Below are 27,062 nucleotides of genomic sequence, written 5' to 3'. Positions count from 1 at the left end.
GACACAGTGTGGTGGCCAAGAGCACAAATTCAGAGCCGGCCCAAAAGGGTTTGAATCCCAGCTCTCCCAGTAACAAACACTGACCATGGGTAAGTAACCCCATCGCCTCTGTAGCCAGGGATGTAGGGATTAGGCGAGCCCCTAAACCTGAGAGGACCGTCTAAGGATAGGGCTACGTGAGGGTTTGCTGATGTTACAGCCTCGGTACTGTGGTCCCTGTAAACTCACCGCTGTTTCATGCCTTTCCTTCCCTGCCGCCCACCCCATGTCCTTTTATCTCACATACGTCACAAATTCCTACTCATTGTCAAGGAATGACTCTGTCCCCTTCTGTCACCCCCCCCCCAAAGCTATTTCTGCTCCTTTGAGCCCCTGGCATTCGCTTCTCTGGTCTCGTGTCTGTCTCCCGGTCAGGTCACGGGCTGCTAGTGAACAGGGCCTCCTGGTCGTATTATCTCTGTTGCGTAGGCCGGGCACACAGTAGATGCGTAACAGATGCTTCTCATGGTGACGGCCACCGCCTGTCCCAAACTGCAGGATACTCAATGCGCAACAACGTCTCAGTCGCCTGCTTCAGTTCTTTTCTGTCTTTTCTAGGGCCGCACCTGCGGCATATGGAGGTTCCCAGGCTAGGGGTCTAATCGGGGCTGTAGCCACCGGCCTACGCCACAGCCACAGCTACTCGGGATCCAAGCAGCATCTGCGACCTACACCACAGCTCATGGCAATACCCGATCCTTAACCCACTGAGCGAGGCCAGGGATCGGACAGCAACCTCGTGGTTCCCAGTCGGATTCGTTAAGCACTGCGCCATGACGGGAACTCCTGTTCCTCGGTTCTTAACCCAGCACCTTAGGCTTCACCTTCCAACCTGTGAGAGCCCCAGATCTCCAGGCAGTCTGAGGAATTCTGACCTAAGATACTGGTTCTTGCCTGGTAAGTGCCAGAATAGGTCATGTGTGACCTGTTATCCACTCCTGCTATGGGCCAACCCTCGTGCTCCTTTGCCCATAGCTTGCAGCCCTAGGCAGAGAAGTCAGAGAGTGTTTTGAGGAAACAGGCCACTTTGGTTGTGACCCCAGTTTCCACGGAATGCCCACATGCGCGTGACTTGTTCACACCAGATCTGGTTTAGCCAGAGTCTAGAGAATTCGACGGGAACATGGAAACAGCCAAATGGTCATTGACCACAGAATGCCTCATTGCAAAGGAAAACCACCACTTAAGTAAGAGAGAAAGCAGCATGCCAACTTCATGGTCTTGAAGATTTCTTATTTCATGATACGTCGGAATTTGAGCACCACGCATGATCTCAAAAGATGGTCAGGGTACCCATTTCTAACACGTATTCTTGGTCCGGATGGAACTAAGGAAAGAGACAAGTTCAGCAGATGTTGAAAATAATAAGTCCTTTGTCCTGCCAAATGGCCTGACTGTAACGTAGACCACCCACCGTCAGTGAGCTTATGGAAGGCACACAAGCCCCCAATCCCAGAAGACGTCTTATTGCTGGTGAGAAGAATCCATCTGTATTTTCTATCACGTAAGATTCAGAGGACTGATTACTCTGGCTTTCCACCCCTGCCCCTTTTTTCCAGTTTTTTTTTTTTAATTAAGGCAATATTGGTTTATAACGTTTTATAAATTTTGTGTGTACAACATTCTATTTCTATATCCCCTACCATGTGCTCACCCCCCAAAATTTCCTTTCCATCCATCCCCACACTGCTGATCCCCTTACCCATTTTGGGAATCACTGCTTCCCCTTCCCCTCTGGTAATCACTACTATGGTTGAGGATTTGGCGTTGCTGTGAGCTGTGGTGTAGGTCGAAGATGCAGCTCGGATTAGACCCCTAGCCCGGGAACCTCCATATACTGCAGGTGCGGCCCTGAAAAGACAAAAAGACCAAAAAAAAGAAAGAAATACAACAGATTTTTGTAGGTTGATTTTGTACTTTGCAACTTTACTGTTTCATATGTTATTTCTAATGGTTTTTTGATGGAGTCTTTAGGGTTTTCTATACATAAAATCATATCATCCATGAATAGTGACAGTTTAACTTCTTTCTTTTCCAATTTGGATGCTTTTTATTTCTTTTTCTTGCCTAATTGCTCTGGCTATGACTACCCTGGCTTTTCTTAAAAGCGATAGCTCAATATTTCAAATATCTCTTACCTGCATAAAAACTGGATAACAGAAAACTAGGGCGTTTTGAAAAGCCATTCGTTGAAGTAAAACAAGCACCAATTCGGAGGAGAACTGGCTGCTCCCAGGAGTTGAGGGGACCATGCTCCCTTCCTGGGTCTTGTCCCTGCTGGGGACCCTCTTGCCTGAACATCAGCTCCCAGGTGGTCGCTCCGTAAACCAGAGCAGCAGGACCCACAACGTGGCCCAGAAAGCCGGCCGATTTGTTTCCCGTGGGGACTGGTCTTTCCAGCCATTGACCTGGCTTCCCAGAGTTTCTGGAATGTAGGCTTCATGGAAAGAAGGTGGCCCATAGAAAGGTGGCTTAGTCTAACTCGTGGAACTATTTTAGGATCCCTCACACTTCAGCAGCACAGTCTTACGAGCCCTCCATCTTTCTTTGTCTATCAAGCATGGCCAGCCCATAATATCTCCACCCCCTTTGTCTTAGAATCCCCTCCACCTGCACGTATGAGAAACAAGGAACTCCGTTTCTCAAGGAACCCCGGGAAGGGAAGGGAAACTGGGTGTCTGGGGCACCTTTCTATTGTAATTCTTTTTTTATTTTATTTTTTTTTTGTTTAGGGCCACCCTGGAGGCACATGGAAACTCCCAGACCAGGGGTCAACTAGGAGCTCCGGCTGCCAGCCTATGCCACAGCTCACGACAACACCGGATCCTCGACCCACTGAGTGAGGTCGGGGATTGAACCTGCATCCTCATGGATATGAGTCAGATTTGTTTCCACTACACCACAACGGGAACTCCGCAACTCTTTTTTTTTTTTAACTGCTTGATCTTTGGGTCATGCGAATATATAGCATGTTCAAAGAAGAAAGTGCAATTACAAAAAGAGTACCCATACCCTTGGCCTTGGGAGCCGTTCTGGGAACTCACATGCCCCCATGGTTCCTGGAGCCCGGGAGGGAGCCCTGCCAGCCCTCTCCGATGATCACCCACAGGCCACCCCCGCGTGGCTGGGACTGCCAGGGGGAGGTCCCGCCAGAGAGGGAACCTGACGCTGGGGACAGTGTCGGGACATCCCCACCCATGCTCCTCCGAGGTTTTCAGTACAGAAGCCTTGTCTGCTCCAAAAACAAAGCAGTCAAAAGAACGTGTCTGTCTTACAAGTCCTGAAGGACTCTTCAGCTGGCATAGCTGTCGGCCCAAACTTTGGGGGCCATCAGCGCAAAGAACATGCATCTTGGCGAGGGAGACGTTCTGGAGTCAGAGCTCTCTGGACCCGGACGTTGGCCTGATCAGTTCCTAGGATCTGGGTAAATTACTGGGCTTTGCAGAACCTCACTTGTTTAAATTACCAGTCGGGGCTGATAGTGGTGCCTATCCCTGGAAGGTAAGCTCCAGGAGGGCAGGGACCTGTCCCTCCGGATCTCTCTGTACCTCGGGGCCTGGGCAATGTCTGACACGAGGAGGTGCCCGGACCGTTTTATAGTGAATAACAGTATCTCATAGGGTTGTTGTCAGGATGAAACAGGAAAATACAAGCCAAGTGCTGGGCAGCGCATCTGGCCCTCCTTGAACACAAAACAAATGTTGCCTTTTGTTGCCATTCTTGATTTGAGTAGCAGCTTGTCCAGATTATGTCCTTGTCCTTTTTTTCACTGCTTTGCATTGTTATGGAAGTCAAATAACCCAGGACTATTTGAATTAGTTGGCCACAGCCCACCAGGCTTCCCTTTGTCTAAGGACCCTCTGCCACACGATCCCTCGGCAACACATTGTTTCTGATCTCCTGTGCAAGGGTCACCCCTCAAGCTAACTGGTCCGTTTAAATGACGGCCAGTTGTCTTCCACTTCTCCAACTTAGAAGCCGAAGTAGAAGTCTCTGTGCTCGGCAGGCACCCGCCACAGCCGATTGGAGCTGTTCGGTAACGGGTCTATGTCAGCGCAGACACTCCAGAATCAAGAGCACATCTTACTACTGACGTCTTCTGTGGTGTCTGAGTGCTGCCTGCAAATGCAGCCACAAAGACAGCGGTGCTGTCACCCCCTCTCGTAAATGGGGTGCCTGCGTTTCCTAATGATGGTGCCCAGAGCAGCAAGCAGGCAGCAAGCAGGTAAAGAAAACCTAGGGCGTGTGGTCTCTCAGGTTATTGCTCACTCATTCATTCCCTGCTCTCCAATTCATTCAGTGTTACCGCTGGGTTCCGAGAGGAGGATAAAGCCACACACAGGCATGGGCCCTGACTCCACGGAGGTCCGGTCAGCTGAGCGGATACTGAAGGGACAGCTACCGGTCCAGAGCGTGTTCTGAAAGTAGAAGGCTGGTGTTCTCTGTAGGTATACGAAGGGAAGCCAACTTCGTGGAGTTGGATGAGGCCTTCCTGCAATGTTGAGGTTGTCCAGGCAAAGCCGAGGGTGTGGGGCCAGATGAGGCTGCTCTTGGACGCCTTTCTAAGGAGTCTCCCTCAGCCACTGCTCGGCAGGTCCCAGGGAACCATGCAATGCAAGGCTTTTCTGGGCGCCCTGGCGTTGCCCAAGCAGTTGGAAGTTCTGACCTTGAGGGGAAGCCAGGACGGTCCCATCTGAAGCCCATCCCGTCTTGCCTGCCTCAGCCCTAGAGGGGCCTTCCGCAGCCCCGTGTGGCCAACACGTTCCTGGTGAGAGACCTTCCTTGTCCTTCCGACTCTGAGCTAAGTCTTCCAAGCTTTGGATCTTGATAAGAAAAACTCCGCTTCAGATGTTCCAGGAAAAATGCCCCTCTCTCCAGAGTCTGCCTCTCTAGACTAGGTGGACAAATTTTCCTATAAAGGACCAGCTGGTCAGGCTCCTCAGGCCACAGAGTCCTCATCACAACGGCTCAGCTGTGCTGCTGTCATGCAAATGCAGCCGCAGAGACCATCAGTACACAAGGGAGCAGAACTGAGCTCCAACAAAACTTTACCGAAATAGCCATCGGATTTGGTCTGCATGCCGTAGTTTGCTGCCCCTCTCCTAGACTGTCTGGCGACGGATTTAGAAAGTCTAGGGTGACATTTACAGCTAGGAGAGTTCCCAGTACGGAGCAGGGGATTAAGGATCTGGCTTCGTCTGCGGCAGCGTGGCTTCGATCCCTGGCCCAGCGCAGTGGGTTAAGGATCCCACACTGCAACGGCCGTGGCATAGGTCACAGCGGCGGCTCCGATTTGATCCCTGACCCCTGGAACTTGCATACGTCCCAGGTGCGGCCAAAAAAGAAAAAGAAAAGAAAAGGAAGGAAGGAAGAAAAAGAAAGACACAGCGAACAATGATTGCTTTGTTCTAGGGAGTATCTTCCTTCCGTTCTCCTGGAGCAATGAACTCTGTCTCCTGGCTCAGCTTTAAGGGCAGCTAGGGAGCAAAAAGTAAATTACGAAGAAGGGAAATGAGTCTATCATGAGGTTCTTTGGTGTTTCCCTGTGGCTCAGCAGAAAACTAATCTGACTGGCATTCATGAGGATGCAGGGTTTGATCCCTGACCTCACTCCGTGGGTTAAGGATCCGGTGTTGCTGTGGCTGTGGCGTAGGCCGGCGGCTACAGCTCCGATTTGACCCCTAGCCTGGGAACCTCCATATGCCGCAGGTTTGGCCCTAAAAAGACCAAAAAAAAAAAAAAAAAAGTTCTTCAAAGCGTTTTCCTGCAACATAGGAAAGCCTATATTAAAAAAAAAAATTTATAGCAAATAGAATGAAATTCTATCTGACTTCATTCCCCGTTAGACAAGCTCGGACAGCTTGGAATTGATCTCCTCACTTCTCTTCTTGCCTCCTTTCAACCCCTTCTCCACTCTCCTGCCAGACTCTCTTCTAAAAACACAAATCTGATCATGTCCCTGCCTTGCTGAAAGCCCTACAATGGCTCCCCATTGCTCTTAGGAGAAAGACTCCGCGGGACACCAGAGCTCCCATCCACCAGCCGCCCTGCTTCCTCCTCGCCACCAAGCCCAGTGCCCTGACCCAGGGCGTGAATGGTGGCTGATTGAAGCCAGTCGCAGCAGCCCCACACCAGCGACTGTCTGGGGGTGGACTCGTGACACAATTCTGATCAATACGGCGTAAGAGGAGGTGTGCTGGGGACCTTGGAGTCAGTTCTCAAAACTGCCCCCCACCTCTGACTTAATTTCAAATCCCAGGCTGTCCCCCGTCCTTCTGACCCACTGGCTATAAATCAGGAGTCCCCACCACCCCCTTTTCAGGTTCAGTAATTTACTGGACCATCTCAAAGAACTTCGAGAAACACTCACTTAGTTTACTGTTCGTTACGAAGGATATTGCAAAGGTACAGATGACCAGACAGAGGAGCGAGGGCATAGGACAATACGTGGGACAGGGGAGCGGAGCTTCCATGCCCTCCCTGGGGCACCACGCTCCGAGCACCTTCCTGTGTTCACCAACCCAGACGCTCTCCATAGTGTAGGGATGTTATGGTGGCTTCATCGTGTAGGCACAATCAATGACTAGCAACCTCCAGCTCCCCATCCTCCTCAGAGGTTAGGAGGGGGGCTGAAGGCGCCAAGCTTTCCATCATGGCTTGATCTTTCTGGTGACTTCTGAAGTTATCTCGGGGGCCTCAGTCACAAGGCATCACCTTAATATTTAAAAAAAAAAAAAAGGCACTCATCACTCTGGAGACGCCAAGGGTATTAGAAGCTCTTCCGTCGAGAACCAAGGTCAAAGACCAAATATTAAAATAAAAGATGCTCCCAGCCTCCCATCACTCAGGAAATTATCCGGGTTTTAGGAGCTCTGTACCAAGAACCAGAGACAAAGACAAATGTATCTTCCACTACACTACAGCAAGCAAGGAGACGCTGTCTGCAGCTCTTTCTGTTCTGCTTGGGAAATTGTCATAGGGGATGTGACACCTGGAGCTGCAAGAACACACTGGATCATTCCACCCCCTGGCTCTACCTTAGAGAGAATGAGGTGGATCCAGAATCCTTTGGAAGCCCTAAAGGATCCAGCGTCCAAGCCCTAACCCAGGGTGCGGTAAGTTTCGAAGAAAGTTGAACCAAATTCAGTTCTTTTTTTTTTTTTTTTTTTTTTTTTGGCTTTTTAGGGCCATGCCCACAGCATATGGAGGTTCCGCAGGGTAGGGATCAAATGAGAGCTACAGCTGCCGGCCCAAACCACAGCCACAGCAATGCAGGATCCCAGCCACATCTGCGACCTACACCACAGCTCCGGCAGTGCCAGACCCTAAACCGACTGATTGAGGCCAGGGATCGAACCGGCGACTTCACGGTTCCTAGTCAGATTTGTTTCCTCTGCGCCACAGCAGCAACTCCCAAATTCAGTTCTTGATGGTTAGGGAACAGGGTGAATCCAAGACTCCAGCTGCCGCTGGTGCACACAGCAAACCTGCTCTTGAGGTGAGCTCAATGGATTGTCACCAAAGCTGGCCACTGATGGCAGGTCAGGCTCGTGCTGAGCACCGTTAGCAAACTTCTTCTGGTTGAATGAACATGCAGAGCTGCAAAAGTACTTGCTTTTACTTACCCAGCTCAGCACCCAGATGGATTTTCAAGATTTTGAGCCCTTATGTATACATGTCAGGCTGCCAAAGTTGCTGTAATTCCCCGGGCGATTTGCAGTATATCCGAGACCCATCCTGGCTCCTGGGGGTCACCCTCCGAGAAGGCCCTGCCGGGTTCTTGGAATGTGGTCAAAGAACTTACCAAGGACTTTTCCAAATATGAGCATGAAGTTGTGAAAGCCGGGCCTTCTCCCCGCCGTGGCCCAGCAGCCTGGGCTCTCCAATGGGCAAGAGCCAAGGGCAGGCCATTTTTCTTTCCCTTCTTTCTACAATAGCACCTCTTTTTCAGACTGACTTTAAAAGGTAGCCGAAAACCGTAAGGGAGCCGCTGCTGGAGAGAAGTTGAAATCACGGCTCCGAGGGGAATTCTCTCCCTGTGTCCCTTGACGGCCTCTCAGCTTCTTCCTTTGTGTTCTCTGGGTCTCCATGTGCCAGGACCCAGGAACAGAAGGCAAGAATTCCAACAGAGCTGGCGTTTCCTCCCGGGAGAAAGACAGAAAAACACGAGGCGTATTTGTACGTGCAGCCAGAATGAGGGAGAGCCAAGATTTCTAAGGCGCCATCGTCCCCGCACACGAGGTCCGCAGTGAAAAGCCCGAGGGGTGCTCGGCGCCCAGCCCTGGGCTGCCGTGACCCTCACGTGATAACCCGTGTGGTCACCGCCACAGCCCAGTGAAGTAGATGCCACCGCCGCCTTCCCATCTGACAGGTGTGGCCATGGGCACTAGGCGTGTGTTACTCGCCCACCACTACAGAGTGAGTGAGTGACAGAGCTCTCAGTGGGACACAGCCGTCCTGTTCCAGAGCCCTCTGTGGCTTCACAGGCGTGGAGATAAAATATCAAAGACGGGAGGTCCCTGGTGGTCTAGCAGCTTTAGGACCTGGCATTGACACTGTTCATCACCGGTCCAATCCCTGGCCCAAGGACGTCTGCACGCTGCAGGCACAGCCAAAAAAAAAAAAAAAAAAAAAAAAATCTAAGGCAGAGTGAGTTTTTTAAGGTACAAATTATGAGTTCCCATTGTGGCACAGCGGAAACGAATCCTACAAGGAACCATGCCGTTGAGGGTTTGATCCCTGGCCTCGTCCGTGGGTTAAGGATCCAGTGTTGCCATGAGCTGTGGTGGAGGTCGCAGATGCAGCTCGGATCTCAAGTTGCTGTGGCTCTGGTGTAGGCCGGCAGCTGTAGCTCCGACTGAACCCCTAGACTGGGTGGGAACCTCCATATGCCGCAGGTGCAGCCCTAAAAAAAATTTTTTTTTAATTAAATAAAATCCCTTCCATGGCTTCCCACTGCCTCCAGGACGGAGACCAGCCCCTCGCCCAGCCCACAGAGCGCTGTGTGGTCCAGCCCTATGCTCCACATGCCCCCTGTACCCTGGGCACCGTGCTCACCCCCACTGCAGCACCGCGGCGATGGCCGTTCCCTCTGCACGTGATGCTCTTCCTGCCCCTCCTCGATCAGAAAGTCTCCCCTTCATCACTTCCTCAGGGGAGCTTTCCTGACCCCCGACCCCGACATCCCGCAGTCCACGCCCGCATCTGCCACATCGCTTTCTCAGCCAGGGTTCTCTCACGTCGACGGAGTGATTCTTTGATGAATGTTTGTCCCTTCGCTACACAGACTCTAATAGAAGCACGGTGGGGGGCACGTGGGTTATTTCAGATTTTCTCACAGCCACATTTTAAAAACCAAAAAAGAACTGGTGACATTAATTTCAATCGTATATTTGATTGAGCCCAATGTGCCCCGAGTATCCTTTCAACATGTAAACACTATGAAAATCACTAGTGAGATATGTCAACCCGTTTTTATGAAGTAAGCAAGTCTTCAGAATCCAGCCTCTGCTTCACACGTGCAGCGCACCTCAATTCTGACCAGCCATGTGGCAAACGTCGGAGCCACGAATCTAGTCCAATCTCCTGCCCTCGGGAAGGTCAAGTGTGGATGAGCAGTGAGATCCCGCTGTGTAGCCCTGGGAACTATGTCTGGTCACTCGTGATGGAGCCTGATCACGTGAGAAAAAAGAATGTCTGCATGTGTGTGTGACCGGGTCCCCTTGCTGTGCAGGAAGAATTGACAGAACACTGTAAATCGGCTATAGTGGAAAAAATAAAAATCATTATAAATTCAATTAAAAACAAAAGATGGTCAACTGAGGCCATTTTGCAGGTGATGCAGCTAAGATCCAAAGCGGCTGGGCTGGTCCCATGGCTCTGGACCAGGGGTGATTTCTCCCTATATCTTTCCCTGGGTGGGAGGTTGGGGTGGAGGCCAGGGACGCTGCTAGAGACCCTCCAAGGCAGAGCGGAGCCCCTAACGATGAGCAACGACTCAGCCAACAGTGTCGGTAGGGCCCGGCAGACGCGGGCTCCGGGAGTGCACCTTGAGGGCTCATGGTGATGCCCTCATTCCCTCCTGCTCCTGGAGCCTGCTCCTTCTGTACCCTGGCCGCCGTGTCTGCTTGAGACTCATGGCCTCAGGTCCTGGGGAGGCCAGACTTTACCCATCAGTCCTTCCCAAGCCAGGAGAGGGACTTTCACACTCGTCTCCTGCAAGAGGGTAGGCAGCCAAGTGGCACTTGCCTTGGGTTTGAATCATACCCCCCCCCCCACACACACACCCAAGATGCTGGAGTGGGATCTGGTGGTGAGTTTCACTGCAAACCGTTTCTTTCTTTTTTTTTTTTTGGTCTTTTTGCCATTTCTTGGGCCGCTCCTACGGTATATGGAGGTTCCCAGGCTAGGGGTCCAATCGGAGCTGTAGCCACCAGCCTATGCCAGAGCCACAGCAACGCGGGATCTGAGCCGTGTCTGTAAACTACACCACAGCTCATGGCAACGCTGGATCCTTTAACCCACTGAGCAAGGCCAGGGACCGAACCCGAACCCGCAACCTCATGGTTCTTAGTCGGATTCGTTAACCACTGCGCCACGACGGGAACTCCACTGCAAACCGTTTCTGAGCATCATTTAAAAGCTCAGCTTGGGCGTTTGGAAGGATGGCGAGAGCGCCAGACCACGAGCAGATGCACTGTCTCTGCCTTTCCCGATCTGCCTGTGCGGTTTGCCTCCTCGAGAGACAAGCCGGATTATGCAGGAGACAGCGCCACACCCCTGGGGAGCTTAAAAGGGCAAGCACACAGCCTGGGAGAGAGAACAAAGCCCCCGGGGCCCTTGCCTCTCTTAGCTCAGAGACATGGGGCTGTGCTGCCAACTGAGGGCTTCGCAGAAACACACCGAGGCCTCGGCTCCCTCCCATCACTTCAGGAGAAGTTTAAGGAATTTACTTTCTCACAGGGCCCAAACTACCCACTTGGAAGGTGGAAAACCGGCTTGAGATTTGAAGGACGTCCCCAAGCCCTCCCCATGCCCTCCTGGGGCACATGTCCTCGCACAGACTCTACCCCGGTGCTGGTAGAACAAAGTGAAAAGCCCTGGTATGGGGCCTGCCCTCCACTGGAGGTTTAGTTTTTAAAAATAATTTTTTTAAAGGTGGCATCATATGGTGTCTGTCTTTCTCTTTCTGACTTACTTCACCCAGTATGAGAGTCTCTAGTTCCATCCATGTTGCTGCAAATGGCATTATTTTGTCCTTTTTTATGGCTGAGTAGTATTCCACTGTGTATATGGGCCATATCTTCTTAATCCATTCATCTGTGGATGGACATTTAAGTTGTTTCCATGTCTTAGCTATTGTGAATAGTGCTGCAGTGAACGTACAGGTGCATGTATCTTTTTCAATGAAAGTTTCACCCACTGTAAATCATTCATAATAAAAAAATTTAAATAAATAAATAAATAAGAGGCAGCACCTTAGCAGGAGCCTGAGTTGAATCACTTTGGCTCCTCTAATAACTCCCAAACCCTCATTCGTCACACCTGCGTTTCTCTCATCAGTGTATTGAAGCATAGTTAATATAAAAACCTGAAGCTATTGATAGCTTACAATTTGGTAAGTTCTGGCATATGCACACACCTGTGAAAGCACCGCCAGACTAGACATAGTAAACTGGTCCATCTCCCTACACTTTCACCTGCCCCTTTGGGGTCCACGCCCCTCTCCCCTCACCCCCAGGCAACCAGTGTTCTGCTTTCTGTCACTATGGATTCCTTTGTAGCTCTGACAGTTGGATGCAGACGGAATCGTGGAGAACCTGCATGATTCTTTTCAAGCTGGCTTCTCTCCTTCAGCCTCGTTAGTGAGAGATTCATCCGTGTTGAAGAGTACGTGCCGAAGAGTATTCCATTACACACACGTACCAGAGTTAATCCTCTACCACTGGATGAGCTGTTACAACCAAAGCTGCTGTGAGACCCAGTATGTCTTCCTGTGGGAATGTCCCTCCATTTCTCTTGGCTAAATATCCAGGAGTATTTACCTAGCAATGGCTGGGATCTTAAGGTAGGTGTAAATTTAACTTTTTAAGAAATTGCCAAAATGTTTTCCAAAGTGGTTATACCCTTTTATGTTCCAAACAGCAGTGTTTGAGAGTTCCAGCTGCTCTACAAACGTGCCAACACTTACGACTGTCAGTCTTTTAAATGTTAGCTATTCTAGGGCACGTAATGTGGTATCTCAATGTGGTTTTCATTTGCATAAAACCACACCAACTGATGCTAAATTTTTTCTTTTCTTTTCTTTTCTTTCTTTTTTTTTTTTTTTTTTTTTTTTTTGTCTTTTTGCTATTTCTTGGGCTGCTCCCGCGGCATATGGAGTTTCCCAGGCTAGGGGTCTAATCGGAGCTGGAGCTGCCAGCCTATGCCAGAGCCACAGCAACTCGGGATCCGAGCCGCGTCTGCAACCTACACCACAGCTCACGGCAATGCCAGATCGTTAACCCACTGAGCAAGGGCAGGGATAGAACCCGCAACCTCATGGTTTCTAGTCGGATTCGTTAACCACTGCGCCACGACAGGAACTCCTGATGCTAAATTTTTTCAATGTGCTTACTTGCCATTCATTTAGCTTCCAAAGTGTCTGTTCAGATGTTTTTGCTCATTGTAAAAAATTGAGCTGTCTTTTTATTATTGCCTTTTGCATGCTGTTTATGTAGTTTGGATTCAAGTATTTTAGCATATATGGAGTTTGCAAATATTTTCTCCCAGTCTGTCCCTTGTCTTTTCATTTTCTGAATGGTGTCTTTCAAAGAATAAGAGTTCTAAATTGTTCATTTAAAAAAATACTCACCTTGGAATTCCATCCTGTCTTAGTGATAACAAACCCACCTAGTATCCATGAGGATGCAGGTTCTATCCCTGGCCTTGATCAGTAGGTTAAGGATCCGGTGCTGCCATGAGCTGAAGTGTAGGTCGCAGACACAGCTTAGATCCCACGTTTGCCGTGGCTGTGGCTAGGCTGGCAGCTGCAGCTCTGATTCGAACCCTGGGAACCTCCATATGCTGCAGGTGCAGCCCTAAACAAACAAACAAGCAAAACCCTCTGGACTTTTTTCTTTAAAAGCCCTCATTAAGCACATTCTTTTTGCTGGTGCTGGTTTAGGCGTTTGAGAGACACAAAAATGAAATGAATAAAATATAGACCCTGACCTTGAATAATTGGGGCTCATGCTTTTGTAGCTTTCAGCATATGTCAGGCTCTGCGAACATGCTTTGTGTGTGTGAACTGGTTCATTCCTCAGAGCAGCCCTACGAGTGGGTATTCCCATAATCCCCATTTTATAGCTGAGACAACGGAGGCAAGGAGACAAGAAGAAATCTGTCAGAGATACCACGTTTGCCAAGGAGCAGGGCCAGGCTTTGGACCCAGGGAAACTAACTGCCCAGCCCGTCTTCTCACTGGGGGGCCACCTGAGAGCCTGAGCTGGGTGCAGGTCTCCACGGCAGCGTGGGTTCCGTCCCTGGCCTGGGAACTCCCACATGCCGTGAGCACAGCCAAATAAAAACAGAGGGGGGAGCTTGAGAGAAAAGTGAATCTACAACTGGACAGCATCCGTGGAGGAGAAGCGGGTCCCTCCTAGGTCCTCCCAAGCTCGGTGGTGTCCTGTTGCAAAGCCTTGGTAACCCTAGTCCAGAAAAACGTCACCTACAGCAGCCCATTTAGTCAGAAACACTGCCTGAGCCTGTCCCGTGTGCCAGCTGTGTGGCCCAGTGGGAGGGTCCCACCTCGAGCGCCCAGGACAGGTTCCTGCCTTGTGATGGAGAAGCCACACCTGGGCTGGGGTCTCAAAGGCACTGAGTGCCAGGAGGACGTACACAGGGATTTGGGACCAACTTGACAGGGGACTAGTCTCCTCTGAGAACTGGAATAACCTTGCCAGAAGAAGGGGCGGCATTTTAGGCCTGAGTTAGCTATGCCATGTGGGGAGAAGGGGAGTGCTAAGCAGACGGGAATGCCCATGAGATAAGGCCACAATTTTGGACACTGCCTGAACCACTCAAGGACTTGAGGGAAACCCAGTGCCACCAGTGCGTAGAAAGAGTCAGGGAGAGAGGAGCCGGCTGGAGCTGGAAAGATTTTTCTGGATCCTTCAGCCTGAAGCAATGGACACACCATGCAAGCAGTGAGGTGTTTAAATCACGGTGAAGTCAAACTTCCTTCACCAGACAAGGGTCTCTCATATCACGGTCAAGACATAGATTCACTCCTGGTTGGTCGTGCCTGTCACCTAGTGCCCTGATGCTGCGTAACAAGCACCACAAAACTTGAGTGACACGCAAGAGGAAGTCCTTAGTGCATGGGCATCTGGAGTCAGGTGGGGCTCAGCCAGATGGCTCTGCTGATCCTGCTGGGCTCCTTCACATGTCACAGGTTGCTGGTCAAAGATGGTCCAGGCTGGGCTTGCCTGCACAACTGGGGCGACTTGGCCAACTCCGTGCGTCTCTTCTCCAGCAGACCAGTCGGGAGTGTTCACGTGGAGACGGCAGGATGCCAACAAATAGGCAGAAACACGCGGGTCTTAAGTCTTCTTAAGTCTTAGGCTTGGAACTGGCACACCATCCCTTCTGCCTCGTTTTCTTGACCAAGCACACACACACACACACACACACACACACACACACACACGTATATGTTTGTATAGGTATGTACTCGGTTGATTTGACCAGTGGACTCCACCTTTACCGGAAGCACTCCGAGTTCACATGACAGTAGATACAGGAAGCGGTAAGAAGCAGAACCATGAAATGTACTTTATTCGGATGTGGCCCCTATCCTGAAGGCGCTGATTCAAGGACCCTGGCTCCTCCCACCCTGCGACTCTGCCAGCCTGCAGAGCCTTGTCAGCCTCTGCACCCAATCAGCCGAAGGGGGAAATCGGGATGGAGGAGGCATGAGGCTGCTTAGGAGACTCCAAGTGTAAGGAGCCGGCATTACTCCTCTCACATTTCAGTGATGAAGGCTGGTTCTAGGACCAAGCCTCATTGCACCTGGCCGGCCAGGCAGCTGCTTTGCAGCCAGGACTGCGCAGCATGAGAAGGGAGGGAAACGCTGATGGACAGCCAGCCACCGCTGCCGCATACTGCGCGAAATTCCTAAAGGAATGAGGAGAGGAAACACCTCCTGCATCACAACGCTGCACCAGGTAGAGCTGACGACAAGCCCTCTGATGTAACCTGTCACCAACCAGATGTTGCAAAGGGGCATCGGACAACAGCCTATGTTCTGGGGCATCCGTCTGTGGGTTTGCAGCCAAGGTGCGAGGCTTTGCAGATCCCAGGGCAGCAGATTGAGAAGTAGAGACCAGACGTTTCTTTGTCCCTGGGCTCCACCAACTCTCCTGAAGCCACACCCGGGCTCCAGCACCAGCGCCGCTCATGTGAGGGCGTGTGGCCCTCCCTCTCAGCAGACCACCCTCTCCCACAAAGAGGCCGCCACCCAGGTAACCCCAAGCTCAGCAGACTCAACCCAGGGGCGGCGGCGGGGGAGGGGGGTGCTCCCAGCACCTTCTGGCCGCCCCCTCCCGGAACGGTGCCCCAGGGGCACACGCCTCTAGAAAGTGCGGGTCAGCTCGTCAAGCCTCCTCCAGAAAGCCGAGACAACAAAGCGAATGCCAGCGATCCCCCACACCCACAAGGAGGGAGACGCAATTACAGCAAATTCTGCTTACAGTTCAGATTCAATATTTGGAAGGGATAATCCTGAAATAAGAGATTGCCTGATTTCTCTCCCCAGCCCGTGAATGGTTCATTAGCTCCTATTTGACATTTGATGGTTGAGTCTGATTGGCCTTATTGTGGGATTGGACTTTAAGAAGTCCCCGAGACAGAGCAATCAAGTTTCACAATGATCCCCAACTGCAAATTTCAAAACAGAAATGGCAGCTGCGCCTTGGACATCAATCCCGTGAATGCTGCGGGGAATTTGTATCGCATCCCCACTTAATGAAACTCAAGCCTGCTCGGCAAAGCGGGGGCCCTGACTCAGCACTTAGGATTTCCTCAGCGGCTCAGCCTGGGTGCTGCGAACAAAGAACTCCCGCTGGGGCGTCCGTAAAAGTGAGGTGTGCCGGGCTTGTGGGGCCACCTGGGCACAGGGTTCTCTGAGGAATGTGAGATGGAGGTTGTGCCCTGGAGGGGGCGCAGTCTGACTGGCGATGGGTTCCTTGCACCCAAACCAGAAACGGTGACGGTAGCAGAGGCCAGGTGCCATGGGGGGGAGCACCCGGCCCAGAGGGCTGCAGGAGTTCCCAAGAAGAGGAAGCACCAGGGTCTGGGCTGGCTTCCTGGAGGCAGGGTGCTGGCGCGGGACATGGGAGAGGACTGGCAGAGGCAGCCCGGGCGTGAGATGTGAGCAAAGGACTGGCGGGCCACCCACAGCTCCCCCACCTCTTCGCTGGAGGCAGGTGTCCCCGCCTCAGGACTCCTGCCCCTCCGGGGCTCCCCCACTCCCCGCGCCTCACGTGTGCCATGCGGCACGGACCTCGCCCGGCCCCATCAACCATGAACTCCTTGAGGGCAGGGGCTGTCTTGTCCATCTCTGAGCCCTAGTGCCCAGCAGAGAACGGGTGCCCAGTAAATGCTGCCTGCAGGAAGAACCACATCTAACCGCCTCACACGCTCTCGGGTGGTGCCACGTTGCTGGTGGCACCGCGACATGGACCGTCATCCGCGTCATTTCTTTGAGAGATGAGGATTCCGGCATCCGAGCCTCTGCGAGGCCGCGTTCAGGAGAACGTGAAGAGGCCTCCCTTCCTCCCTCCATCGTTCCCTTGAACCCCTGGGAGGGACGGGGGCAGAGGGACGAGGGGACATGCGGGTCTAGGATGTGCCCAGCACGGTGAGGGATGACTTACCTCCACTCCCTGCCCGTCCAGCCGGCTGTATAGTGCTTATGACCCAGCTCGGGAGCGCTGCCGTGTGTGAGCTGTGTGTTCTCAGGCAAGTTAGTAAACCTCTCTGTGCCCGGGCATTCTCTACGAAAGGAGAGCTTTCTACCACTGAGGGTTGTGTGTTTGTGCTTGTAAAGCCCTTAGAGGAGGGCTGGCTTGTCGTCGGCCCCCAGCAAACACTCACTGGCACTCCTGGGCCCTTACCACCCCCCTTCTGCGGCCATGGTGTGCTGTTACCGTCTCACCATCAAGAGGGCTGAACCCAGAGAAGCGAATGAGGTGCCCGGCAGCGTGACCTCGGCTCTGCCTGACTTCAAAGCCACAGCATCTGGGCGGCTGCTGGAGGGAGCCAGGGGAGGTGAAGAAGCGAGAACATTCCGATCCCACTGCCCTGGGCTGGACGCCTTCCCGGGCCCCCCATTAATCCCCCAGCTTCCAGGCCGCTGTGCACAGGCCTGCTCCCCTCTCCGCGACTGAGCCCCCCACGCCCCATCCGCTCAGAGGGGACCCTGGCGGCCACCAGCCCCTGTCCCACAGCCAGGCACGAGGGGCCTCCCTTCCAGCACCCAGCACACACTTACACACCCTCGCTTACACACTCGTGCAGACACAAACACATGCACATGCTCGCAGGCCCAGGCTACACACACTCCCACACACACATCCACACGTGCCCACACGGACACAGACGCCTTCCCGTGTTCGCTCGCACCCACATTCATGCCCACGCCAGCGACAGACACAGACCCAGCGAGCCCCCACGTACACTCGTGCTCCCACACCTTGGGCCGCTGGGGGAGGAGGGCGGAAACGCAGGCGGAGGCCAAGGTCAGGGACTCCAACCCCCTCCTCCCAAGAGAGCAGCCCAGCTCGGTCCACGCCCGACGCTGGAGGCCCCCCCGTCACCCTCCCTGCGTCCTCCGGCTGCTTCAGGCGGCCCCTCGGCTGCCCCCAAGACCCCTTCAGGGCCAGGTCCCCCCGAGACCCAAACACTCTCACCCTCTCAGCCCCGTTTCCGGACTCGGACACCAGCCGGCGAGCAGGGGCCCTTCCCCAAGGACCGCAGGCGGGTCCCCTTCTGGAGCCCATCCAGATCCCGTGGGCAGGACCCCCACCCCGACCCCTGGGCAGAGACCTGGGGACAGCGCTTCCCGCTGCCCCTCACATCGGAGAGGCTGCGGCTCCTGATCCATTTACGCCCAAGGGCCTCGCCGGAGCCGGGAAGGACCAAGGGCCGCGGGCTTCCCCTGCCTGCAGTGCTCGCGGCCCATCACCAGGGGGCGGCCCCGATCCACTTACTTGCCTTTAAACATCGTGTCCAACCCCCAGTCCATCAAGACGAGGCTGCAAAGGGTATAAACCTGAAAAGGGAGTGTGTGCACGCGGGCGTGCGTGCGTGCGTGCGTGCGTGCGTGGGTGAGGATCAGTCAGTACAATATGGGCAGACGGGGGACAATGAGTCAAAAGGGAAGACAGGCTGAATGAGATCCAGTGTCCTTCCTAATGCTGGGCACCAACGCGGTTCTGCGTCTCCCTTTGCCCACAGCAAAAGCACAGCCATTCACTAAGTCGTCCACTGCTTCAGGGAAGAGCCAACACTTCATGTGGGGAGATGCTAGAAAACCACCTTAGTTTATACACCTGCTTGTGTTCTACACCCAGTTGGCTGATTTGTCTTTAAATTTGCCGTCTCTTGGAGTTCCCTTCGTGGCGCAGAGGAAACGAATCCGACTAGAAATCATGAGGTTACGGGTTCGATCCCTGGCCTTGCTCCGTGGGTTAAGGATCTGGCGTTGCCGTGAGCTGTGGCGTAGGTCACAGACGTGGCTTGGATCCCACCTTGCTGTGGCTGTGGTGTAGGTCCCTAGCCTGGGAACCTCCATACGCCGCGGGTGTGGCCCTAAAAAGCAAAAATAAAATAAAATAATAAATAAAATAAATGTGCCATCTCTCCGTTTTACCCTTTAATTTAAAGCGAAAGTTAAGAGCCCTGGCTCTAAGTCGACCTCCCCTCTCACGGGTCTGCCCTCTGTGCCCCTCTTCTCTCTTGATCCCCCTCCCATCAGGCTTATCGCCACTGCTTCCCTGAACGCCGTCCCGCCAAGGTCAGCAGCTGCTTCCAAGTTGCCGAATCCAGGGGCAGTTCTGCCGCCATCGCACCCGAGCTAACGCGGTGCTCGACCCTGGGGAGCCTGCTCTTGTTCCTGAAACACTTTCTCCACTTGGCTTGAAGACACAACTCTCTTTTGGGGCTCCATTTACTGCTCCTGCTCCGTCAGCTTCGCTGGCTTCTTGTGCTCTGCTTTTCCTCCAAATGCTGCAGGGCCCTGTTAGAACTTGGCCCTGGGACCTGGCCTCTTCTCCATCCAGTCCCCCGCTCAATCCAGTTTCAAGACTCTAAGATACTCCATGGTGACAACAACATGTCCAGGGAGTTCCTGTCGTGGCGCAGTGGTTAACGAATCCGACTGGGAACCATGAGGTTGCAGGTTCAATCCCTGGCCGTGCTCAGTGGGTCAAGGATCCAGCATTGCTGTGAGCTGTGGTGTAGGTCGCAGACGAGGTTCAGGTCCCATGTTGCTGTGGCTCTGGTGTGGGCCAGCAGCTACAGCTCTGATTTGACCCCTCGCCTGGAAACCTCCATAGGCCACAGGTGCAGCCCTAAAAAGACAAAAAAAAAAAAAAAAAAAAAAAAAAAGCAGGACATTTTCCAAGGCCAAATGCATGAGTGGTTGGTGGAGTGAATATGTGAATCGTATTCAGCTCCTCAACTCACTGGGTATTTATGCAGCACCCGTTATGTGCCCAATATTGATGTTTTGAGGGAGGACAAAACAGACAAATTCCTTGATTCTAGTAAAAGGAGAGAAATGCAAGCAATGACGTGTGTGTCCAGGGAGGTGCTGCCAGAAAGCCGGTTAAAGGCCCAGGAGTGAGGGAGAAGCTCTCGGAGGCAGCACGGTCAGGAGAGATCTCTTTGGGGAAGCGGCGTTTGAGCAGAGACCTGGAGGAAGTGAGGGGCTGGGAGCCACACAAGTAAGTAGGTGGAGAGGGAAGCCTCTTCGGCCTGTTTGGCTGACAGCACAGAAGCTCGTGTGGCTGGAAGCCAGAGGGTGGGGGCAGAACTTTTGGAGATGAGCCCAGAGGAACCTTGGAGGCCAGGGGAAGCCTGTGGATTTTACTCTGAGCGAAGTGGGACGGCGTTGGGAGGTTTCAGCCGAGGAGGGGCGTGTTCCGACTTAGCTTTTAACAGGATCTCTCTGGCCGCCGCCTGGGGGCCTGAAAAGGGGCAAGAGCGGACGCAGAGCGGTCCACTTGGCGAGCGCCCTCGGCCGGCCTGTGCTGCCCGGGTGCTTGGTCAACCACCCGTCCAGATGTTGCCGTGAGGACAGCTTTTCTGACGTGCTTAAGTTCCACAGCCGGTAAAGTGAACAGTTGGGGGGGGCGGGGCTTTATCCAATCCGCTGAAAGTCTTAGAACAAAGACGGAGGGGTCCCAGAAGAAGCAGAAGGAATTCTGCCTCCAGACCACCACAAGGGAACCTGCCTGAATTTCCCACCTGCTGGCTTGCCCCGCACTTTTCAGACTCATGACGGCACCTGAATTCTCAGCTTGCCAGTCTGCCCCACAGATTTCAAACTTGCCAGCCCCGACAGCCTTTCAAATAAATCTAGAGTTCCCTGGGAGTGCAGCGGGTTAAGGATCCAGCATTGTCACGGCTGTGGGTCTCGGGTTGTTGCTGTGGTGTGGATTTGACCCCTGGCCCCGGCACTTCTGCATGGCATGGGCATGGTCAAGATAAATAAATAAAATAAATCACAACAGATAGAAATGATAGGTAGGTAGGTAGGTAGGCAGATGAGAAGGAAGAACAGAACAGACAGATTATCTACAATAGGACAGGAGATACATACGTATATGTCCCACGTTAGTTCCGTCTCTGGAGAGTCGTGACTAATACACGGCGGTGGCGATAATCCGTGGGACCCGTCATCCGAGGTGATGGCTTGGACCTTGGCCGTAGCAACGGAGATGATGAGACACGACCGGAGTCTAGAAATATTTCGAAGGTAAAGCCAACTGGATTCGCTAATGAATGGAATTTGGCAGTTAAAACAAAGAGAGGAGTTCCCATCGTGGTGCAGCGGAAACAAATCCGACGAGGAACCATGTGGATGCGGGTTTGATCCCCGGCCTCGCTCAGTGGGTTAAGGATCCGGCATTGCTGTGGCTCTGGGGGAGGCTGGTGGCTACAGCTCCTATTGAACTCCTAGCCTGGGAACCTCCATATGCTGTGGGTATGGCCCAAAAAAGACAAAAGACAAAAATAAAAATTAAAAAAATGGGAGGTATCGAGGGTGATCCCCAGATTTTTGGCCTGAGCAGCTGCGTGAAGGGAGTTCCCACACAGGTTCTGGGAGATGCTGAGGAGCCAGAGAAATGAGCCTGCCGCTGAGAGGAGAGGCCGGGCTATGGAGCGAACAGCGCTCCGGTGGCAGTAGCGTCCTTGAGGCTGGATAAGATGCCCAGGGGGTGCCTAAAGACAGAGGAACGTGGCCCAAGGACCGACCCCTGGAGCCCCGGGGGCATCCCAGGCTCTAGAGGCCCAGAGGAGAAGGAACACAACACGGAATTCGAGATGATGGGCCCGCGAAATTGGCAGACAGTCCAGAGAAGGTTTGCCCCGGACGCCAGGTGGAGAGGGAGGATGGCCTGGTCAGTGCAGACCAAAGCTGCCGGGGAAATGCGGGCTTACGGGGCAGGGAGCTTCCACTGTGGTGGTGGGCCCTGGGCGGGGAATCCTGTGCAGAGAGAGGAGCAGCCCAGCTACGCACACAGACAAACTGCCACCCGCTCTGCCTCCGTGTTCGAGGCTGCCACACGGAGACCGGAGTCCAGGCTGGCATGACAGTCGGTTCCCATGTCCCCGAGGAAGGCCGTGCCCTGAGAAACGTCAACAGACGCCTGCTGAGCAGGGGCAGGAGCAAGGGCTGCGTCTGTGCCTCTGGGGTGTGATGGATGATGGGTCATTGCTGAAGAGATTAGGAAGAGAAGGGCCGCGATGTGAACTTGAGTCAGATGAGGCAGATAGGGAAGTCAGACCTTGTTCCCAGGGAAAGGGTGACACAGGATGGGCCCGGCCGGCAGAACCAGAAGACAGAGATGGGAAGGTCACGGCCACGGGGCTCCAGACCCTCCTCGTCTCTTGGACTTGGACCAAGGGGGCTGAACTTGACTGATGGAAAGAGCAAGGATTGGAGATTCAAAGATCAGGACTGGGGAGCTCCGCTCGTGGCTCAGCCACAGGAACCTGACTAATATCGTGAGGATGTGCCTTGGGTCCCTGGCCTCCATCAGCGGCTTAAAGATCCGAGGTTGCCGTGAGCTGTGGTGTAGGTCGAAGAAACAGCTCGGATCTGGCGTTGCCGTGAGCTGTGGTGTAGGCCAGCAGCTGCAGCTCTGATTGGACCCCTAGCCTGGGAACGTTCATATGCAGCACAGCCCTAAAAAGCAAAGCAAAAAAAAAAAAAAGATCAGAACTGTTTCCGTGGCAGGTTCTGAGAAGGGGCACGTGGGGGTGGACTCCGTGGGGCAGGAGAGGCGGGGAGCCCAGCACGCGGGAGTGGCCCCCAGGGGGCCAAGCCCTTTGTGCAGGGAAACCGAGCTGGGGGGTTGGGCAGTTGGGGGACGGGGCGAGTCAGGGTCCCCCTGGGATGAGACAGTCCAGTTGCTCCTCACAGTGGCCACCGCGAGGTTGCTGATACTCTCCTCCGCTTACGGATGGAGACGTGGGGACTCGGAGAAGCCACCCCGGCCACGCCGTTAAGAAGCGCTGGAGTCCAGGCTTGAAGCCAGACCGCCTCACCTGCAAGGCCTGGGCTCCTCTTCCTCCCAAACGGTCCGCTGAGCAGAGGCAAGGATCGCGGAGAGAACCCGCTTTGCTGGGTCCGTAATGCGAGCGCCATCTGTCATTACCCAGAGGAGACGGGATTTGCGCCCAGAGGCGAGCGTGGCGCCCACAGCACGCACTGCGCCTTCGGGGCTGCGGGTTACTGTCACCCGTGACTATTTCCCGCTTGCAGATAAGAAACCACAAACAAGAGTCTATCAGACGTTCCGTACTTGGAAGAGCAAAGGTCAAAGTTTGGATTCAAACCAAAACAAAAGAGAGACCATAGTTCAAGTGAGCTTTAATCATTTCGCCCCAAGATAAGAAAGGAGATGAGCATTTCAGGCAGGTGCGAAGCAAAAGCGAGAGCATATACGGTGGGCCTCTGCCCGTGCAGGTCGCTGGGCCGCAGGAAACACAGGGGCCTCAGATGTCCGCCACAGCTTGGAGAGTGGGCTCAGATACCCACAGAGGCCGGCCGAGCTTCTCTGCAGTGTTATTTATGGGGGGCCTACCTCATGCCAGGCCCTGTGCCTGGTGGAGCAGAGCCTGGGATGGACGCCGTTGACGCTTTGCCCACTCCTCCCTGACCCAGCCTTCAGCCACGGAGGAGGTGGTAGGTCAGGCACTGCCGCAAAGGTCAGCCGTGAGAGGGAGGGCCCGCTCTGGCAGGCCTGCCCCGTCCCTTTCCCAGCGACCTGCGGTGGGGTCCACTGTCACGTCCATTTGACGGAGGAGGAGACGGAGGCACACCTCAGAGTTGGTGTGACCTGCCAAGATCAGGCGGCCACAGCCTGATCAGGATTCGAGCCCGGGGCCATCTGTCTCCGCAGCAGGTGCTCTTTCACCCACAGGCAGGGTTAGGCTTCTGAAAGACACCGACAGGTGAAATGGGGCAAATGACCAGCGTGTACCCAGGTGCCATGGGAGGTGGCAGGCAGAGGTGGGGGCGAGGATCTGGGCAGGGACTGAAAGAGGATGGCGCTTAAACAGAACTGAAGAGAAGGGAGCGGGGGAGACATGGCTCTGGGGGCACAGGGACCCTAGGTCAGCCTTGTACCACCCGCCTTGTCCTCCGCCAACCTATTTGCGTCTGTGGACCCGAGAAAGAACCCGAGGCGGGTCTGGGTCAGCGGTCTGAGCCCCTGCTCTGCGCGGACTGGCTCTGGCACCTGGGAGAAGACGCCGGTTACCTCCGGAGCGTCCCCCACCCTGTCTGTGAAGTGCTCCCCTCTCCCTCCACTCACAGAGCATCGTAGGCGCCAGGCAGGCGTTTAACACACAGCATCGTGCTCCCCTCTGCTCTGGGGGCCTCCCCCCATCCCCCCCAGCCCCTTTCCTGGGAATGGGCTCTGGGCTTGTCAGGTTGCCAGCCAGCTGTCAACCCCGCCCTGCCTGGCCAGTTAATGAGTGACCAGGGCGCTGGAGCCTGGCCTATAAAGAGCTGCTGGCTCAGGAGGCAGGTGAGGGCCAGGTGGACGGCAACAGCGGCGGCAGGATACAGCGGGAGCGAGATGGCCAGCAGGGCGGCGGCAGGGCTCCTCCTGTGTGGGGTTGCCCTGGTCTTCCTGGTGCTGCTGCAGGGCACACAGTCCGTCTACATCCAGGTTTGTCCCTCCGGCACCATGCCCTTGGCGCCCCACTGTGAGAGGCTGGGATGGAGAGGGAACCCTGGGAAATTCACTGAGGACCCCGGGCTCAGCCCAACACCCAGTCTCCCCAGGTGGGTGGGAGCAGCTGGAACGCGAATGCCAGCGAGGAAGGGGAAGATGACAATGGACTGAGCCCCTTCCGCTTTCCTGTCCAGGAAGACCGATCCCCCTCAAGCGCAGAGCGCGGAGGAAGGCCTGGTCCGGGCCCTTGAAGCGCCGGCCGGGCGAGGGGGGTCGGGGTGTCACCAGAAAAAGTTCTCCTGACATTGCAGGAGGAGCAGGAGGCAGCCAACCAGGCACAGGGGCCAAGGACTGCTCCAGGCAGAGGCGCAGCCTATGCAAAGGCCCGGAGGGAAGGCTGCAGGGGATCTGGGTCTCCTTTCAGGGCAGCTGCGAGGCTGGAGGCAGCGCCTGCCCGAGGTGTGGCCGGATGCACCGGGCTCCTGGGTGGCAGGTTCCTGACTCTGTGTGGGGCCTCCTTGGGAAGGAACGAGGGAGTCCCGGGGAGGGGCGTCAGCCTCCCTGCTGCAGCCTTGGCCTTGAAGCCCGGCCGGCTAGACTCGGCATGGCCATCATATTGCCGTGTCCACTCAGGGGCAATCGCGCAGTTCTCAAGGGTGCCCAGGGTGCCAGGCGCCAGAAAGGAGTGGAGTTTGATTATCTCCATTTGTCAGATGAAGCTCAGAGTCGGGAAGAGACACGCAGCCAGTAGAGACGAGGGCGGATTTGAACTGGAAGTTGTCCAGTCTCCAAAGCCCACCTCTTTAACCACTGTGCTCCCGGCCTTTCCCAGTTAGCCTGCGGCACTGTGGGGTGTGACGTGTCAGACGCCACCTCCTACCTCCCAGGCGGTGTGGCCTTGACTCTGCAGCTCCGTGAGGACAGGGAAGCTCTGTGGGGTCCGGGGAACCCTGGTCCTGGCAGTGCCCCAGTCCCTACCCCCCGCCCCGTCTCCTCTCCCTCCCTCCCCCAGTACCAAGGCTTCCGGGTCCAGCTGAAATCAGTGAAGAAGCTGAGCGACCTGGAGGGACAGTGGGCGCCCAGCCCCCGCCTGCAAGCGCAGAGCCCCCAGCCCTCCGTGTGCCACCACTCGGCCCTGCCACCGGACCTCCAGCCCATCTGCCAGTCTGAGGAGGCGGCCAGCATCTTCCAGGCCTTGAGTGAGTGCCCCGCCCCCGCAGAGGCTCTTGCCTCTCATTCCCTCTCCTCCCCACACGCCAGCTCCTCTACCCACGTTGCTTCTGCTAAGCCTCCGGGCTGAGAAGAGGAAGACTCAAGAAGCTCAGCTCCTGGCCTCCCTGGTTTGGGCCCTTGGCATCAAGCATGTCCGCCCGGCTGGGGTGATCACCTGACCCGCCGGACTTCGAAGATGCGAGGGAAGGGGGGGCCCTGGAAACTGACCCCGGAATGACCGCACTGCAGTGGGATGGCAGAGGTGACACGATGGGGACACAGGAGAGAGATGGCTCCCATGTGGGAAGGCAAAAGAGAGTGTGAAAGGCCCCAGGAGCGGGTGATGACGCCTGAGCCGAAATGGGGAGGATGGAGCAGCAGGCCGGGAGCGCGCCGGCACCGGCTAGTAGTTACTGAGCACCACTCAGGGCCAGGCCCTAGGTCAGTGCCTTTGCCTGCAGCAGCCCTACCAGGGGCTCACCGAGCAGGCGGAGAAACTCAGGCACGGCGTGGAAGTGACTCGCCCGGTCACTGCCAGGAGGACGGACCTGGGGCTTGAGCCCGAGCTGCTCACTCTGCTTCTAAACGTCCTTGCTCTTCATCTGTAGGAAGAGCCCCGGCCCCTCCCTCAGACCCTGGCGGAGGCAGGCCTTCTCTGGCTGCCCGGTCAGCGGCTCCTGGGACCACAGACCGTTCGGGCTCAGGGCCAGCTGACCGGTGCTCCCCCCTCCCAGGGACCATCGCTGGCGACGACTGTGAGCTGTGTGTGAATGTTGCCTGTACCGGCTGCAGCTGAGAGGACCCCGGGCGCCCCGAGCCCACCCTGGACCCCTTGCCCCCCCAGCCCCCACCCCCACCCAGGCTCTGCCCCCCCGCAGCCCCGGCAGGGCGGGCATCCCTCCCCTCCCAGGGCCTGAGCAGCTGGGTCTGGCACGAAGCCGTTGGACCCAAAGTTGGAGGAGATTCGGGGCCCCCCAAGGCAGCCTGGCTGCTGAATAAAGATTCCCACCCACACCCAGAGTCAGGTGTCCAAGTGTTTCCCCTGCGAGCTATGGGCGGAGCTTCCTGGGAAGCTGGGTGGGTGGCAGAGAAAGGTCAGACTGTGAGTCAGGCCATCGCCTGGTTTCCGCGCCTCAGGACTTGTGTTCTGGAAGCTCTGGTTCACGTGGAAGGAGCGACGCTCTGGGTGGGAATGAGTCACCTGAAGCCCAGGGCGTCGAGGGCCATCTGACCCCCAGGCTCAGCTCCAGACCTGGCCTGGCTGTGGAGCCAGAGCTTCTGCGCCCCTGCAAGGGGTCCGACAGGGCGTGGGATGGGGAGATTCTCCTGCAGGCGGGACCTCGGCCGGCAGGTGGG

The 27,062-nt window shown here is 55.0% G+C and overlaps 1 protein-coding gene across 2 annotated transcripts; it reads left to right on the top strand.

The window, feature by feature from the left end:
- Positions 24,341-26,726, top strand: GUCA2B (guanylate cyclase activator 2B (uroguanylin)). 2 transcript variants are annotated; one of them, NM_001160275.1, is given in 4 exon segments: positions 24,347-24,488; positions 25,507-25,693; positions 26,441-26,540; positions 26,676-26,719. In NM_001160275.1, coding segments are annotated over 3 exon segments (342 nt in total). In that variant the 5' UTR covers positions 24,347-24,395; the 3' UTR covers positions 26,503-26,540; positions 26,676-26,719.

Source organism: Sus scrofa, chromosome 6 (assembly GCF_000003025.6).
Source record: "Sus scrofa isolate TJ Tabasco breed Duroc chromosome 6, Sscrofa11.1, whole genome shotgun sequence".
Taxonomy (NCBI): domain Eukaryota; kingdom Metazoa; phylum Chordata; class Mammalia; order Artiodactyla; family Suidae; genus Sus; species Sus scrofa.
Note: the sequence above shows the minus strand (reverse complement) of the source record. Positions and strands in the feature narration are given on the sequence as shown.

Bases quoted from the DNA above. Each gene is read 5' to 3' on its own strand.
- GUCA2B (XM_021093265.1), top strand. From the start codon at position 24,396: ATGGCCAGCAGGGCGGCGGCAGGGCTCCTCCTGTGTGGGGTTGCCCTG. The intron at 24,489-25,506 runs GTTTGTCCCTCC...TCCCTCCCCCAG, and splicing joins CACAGTCCGTCTACATCCAG to TACCAAGGCTTCCGGGTCCA. The intron at 25,694-26,440 runs GTGAGTGCCCCG...CCCCCCTCCCAG, and splicing joins CAGCATCTTCCAGGCCTTGA to GGACCATCGCTGGCGACGAC.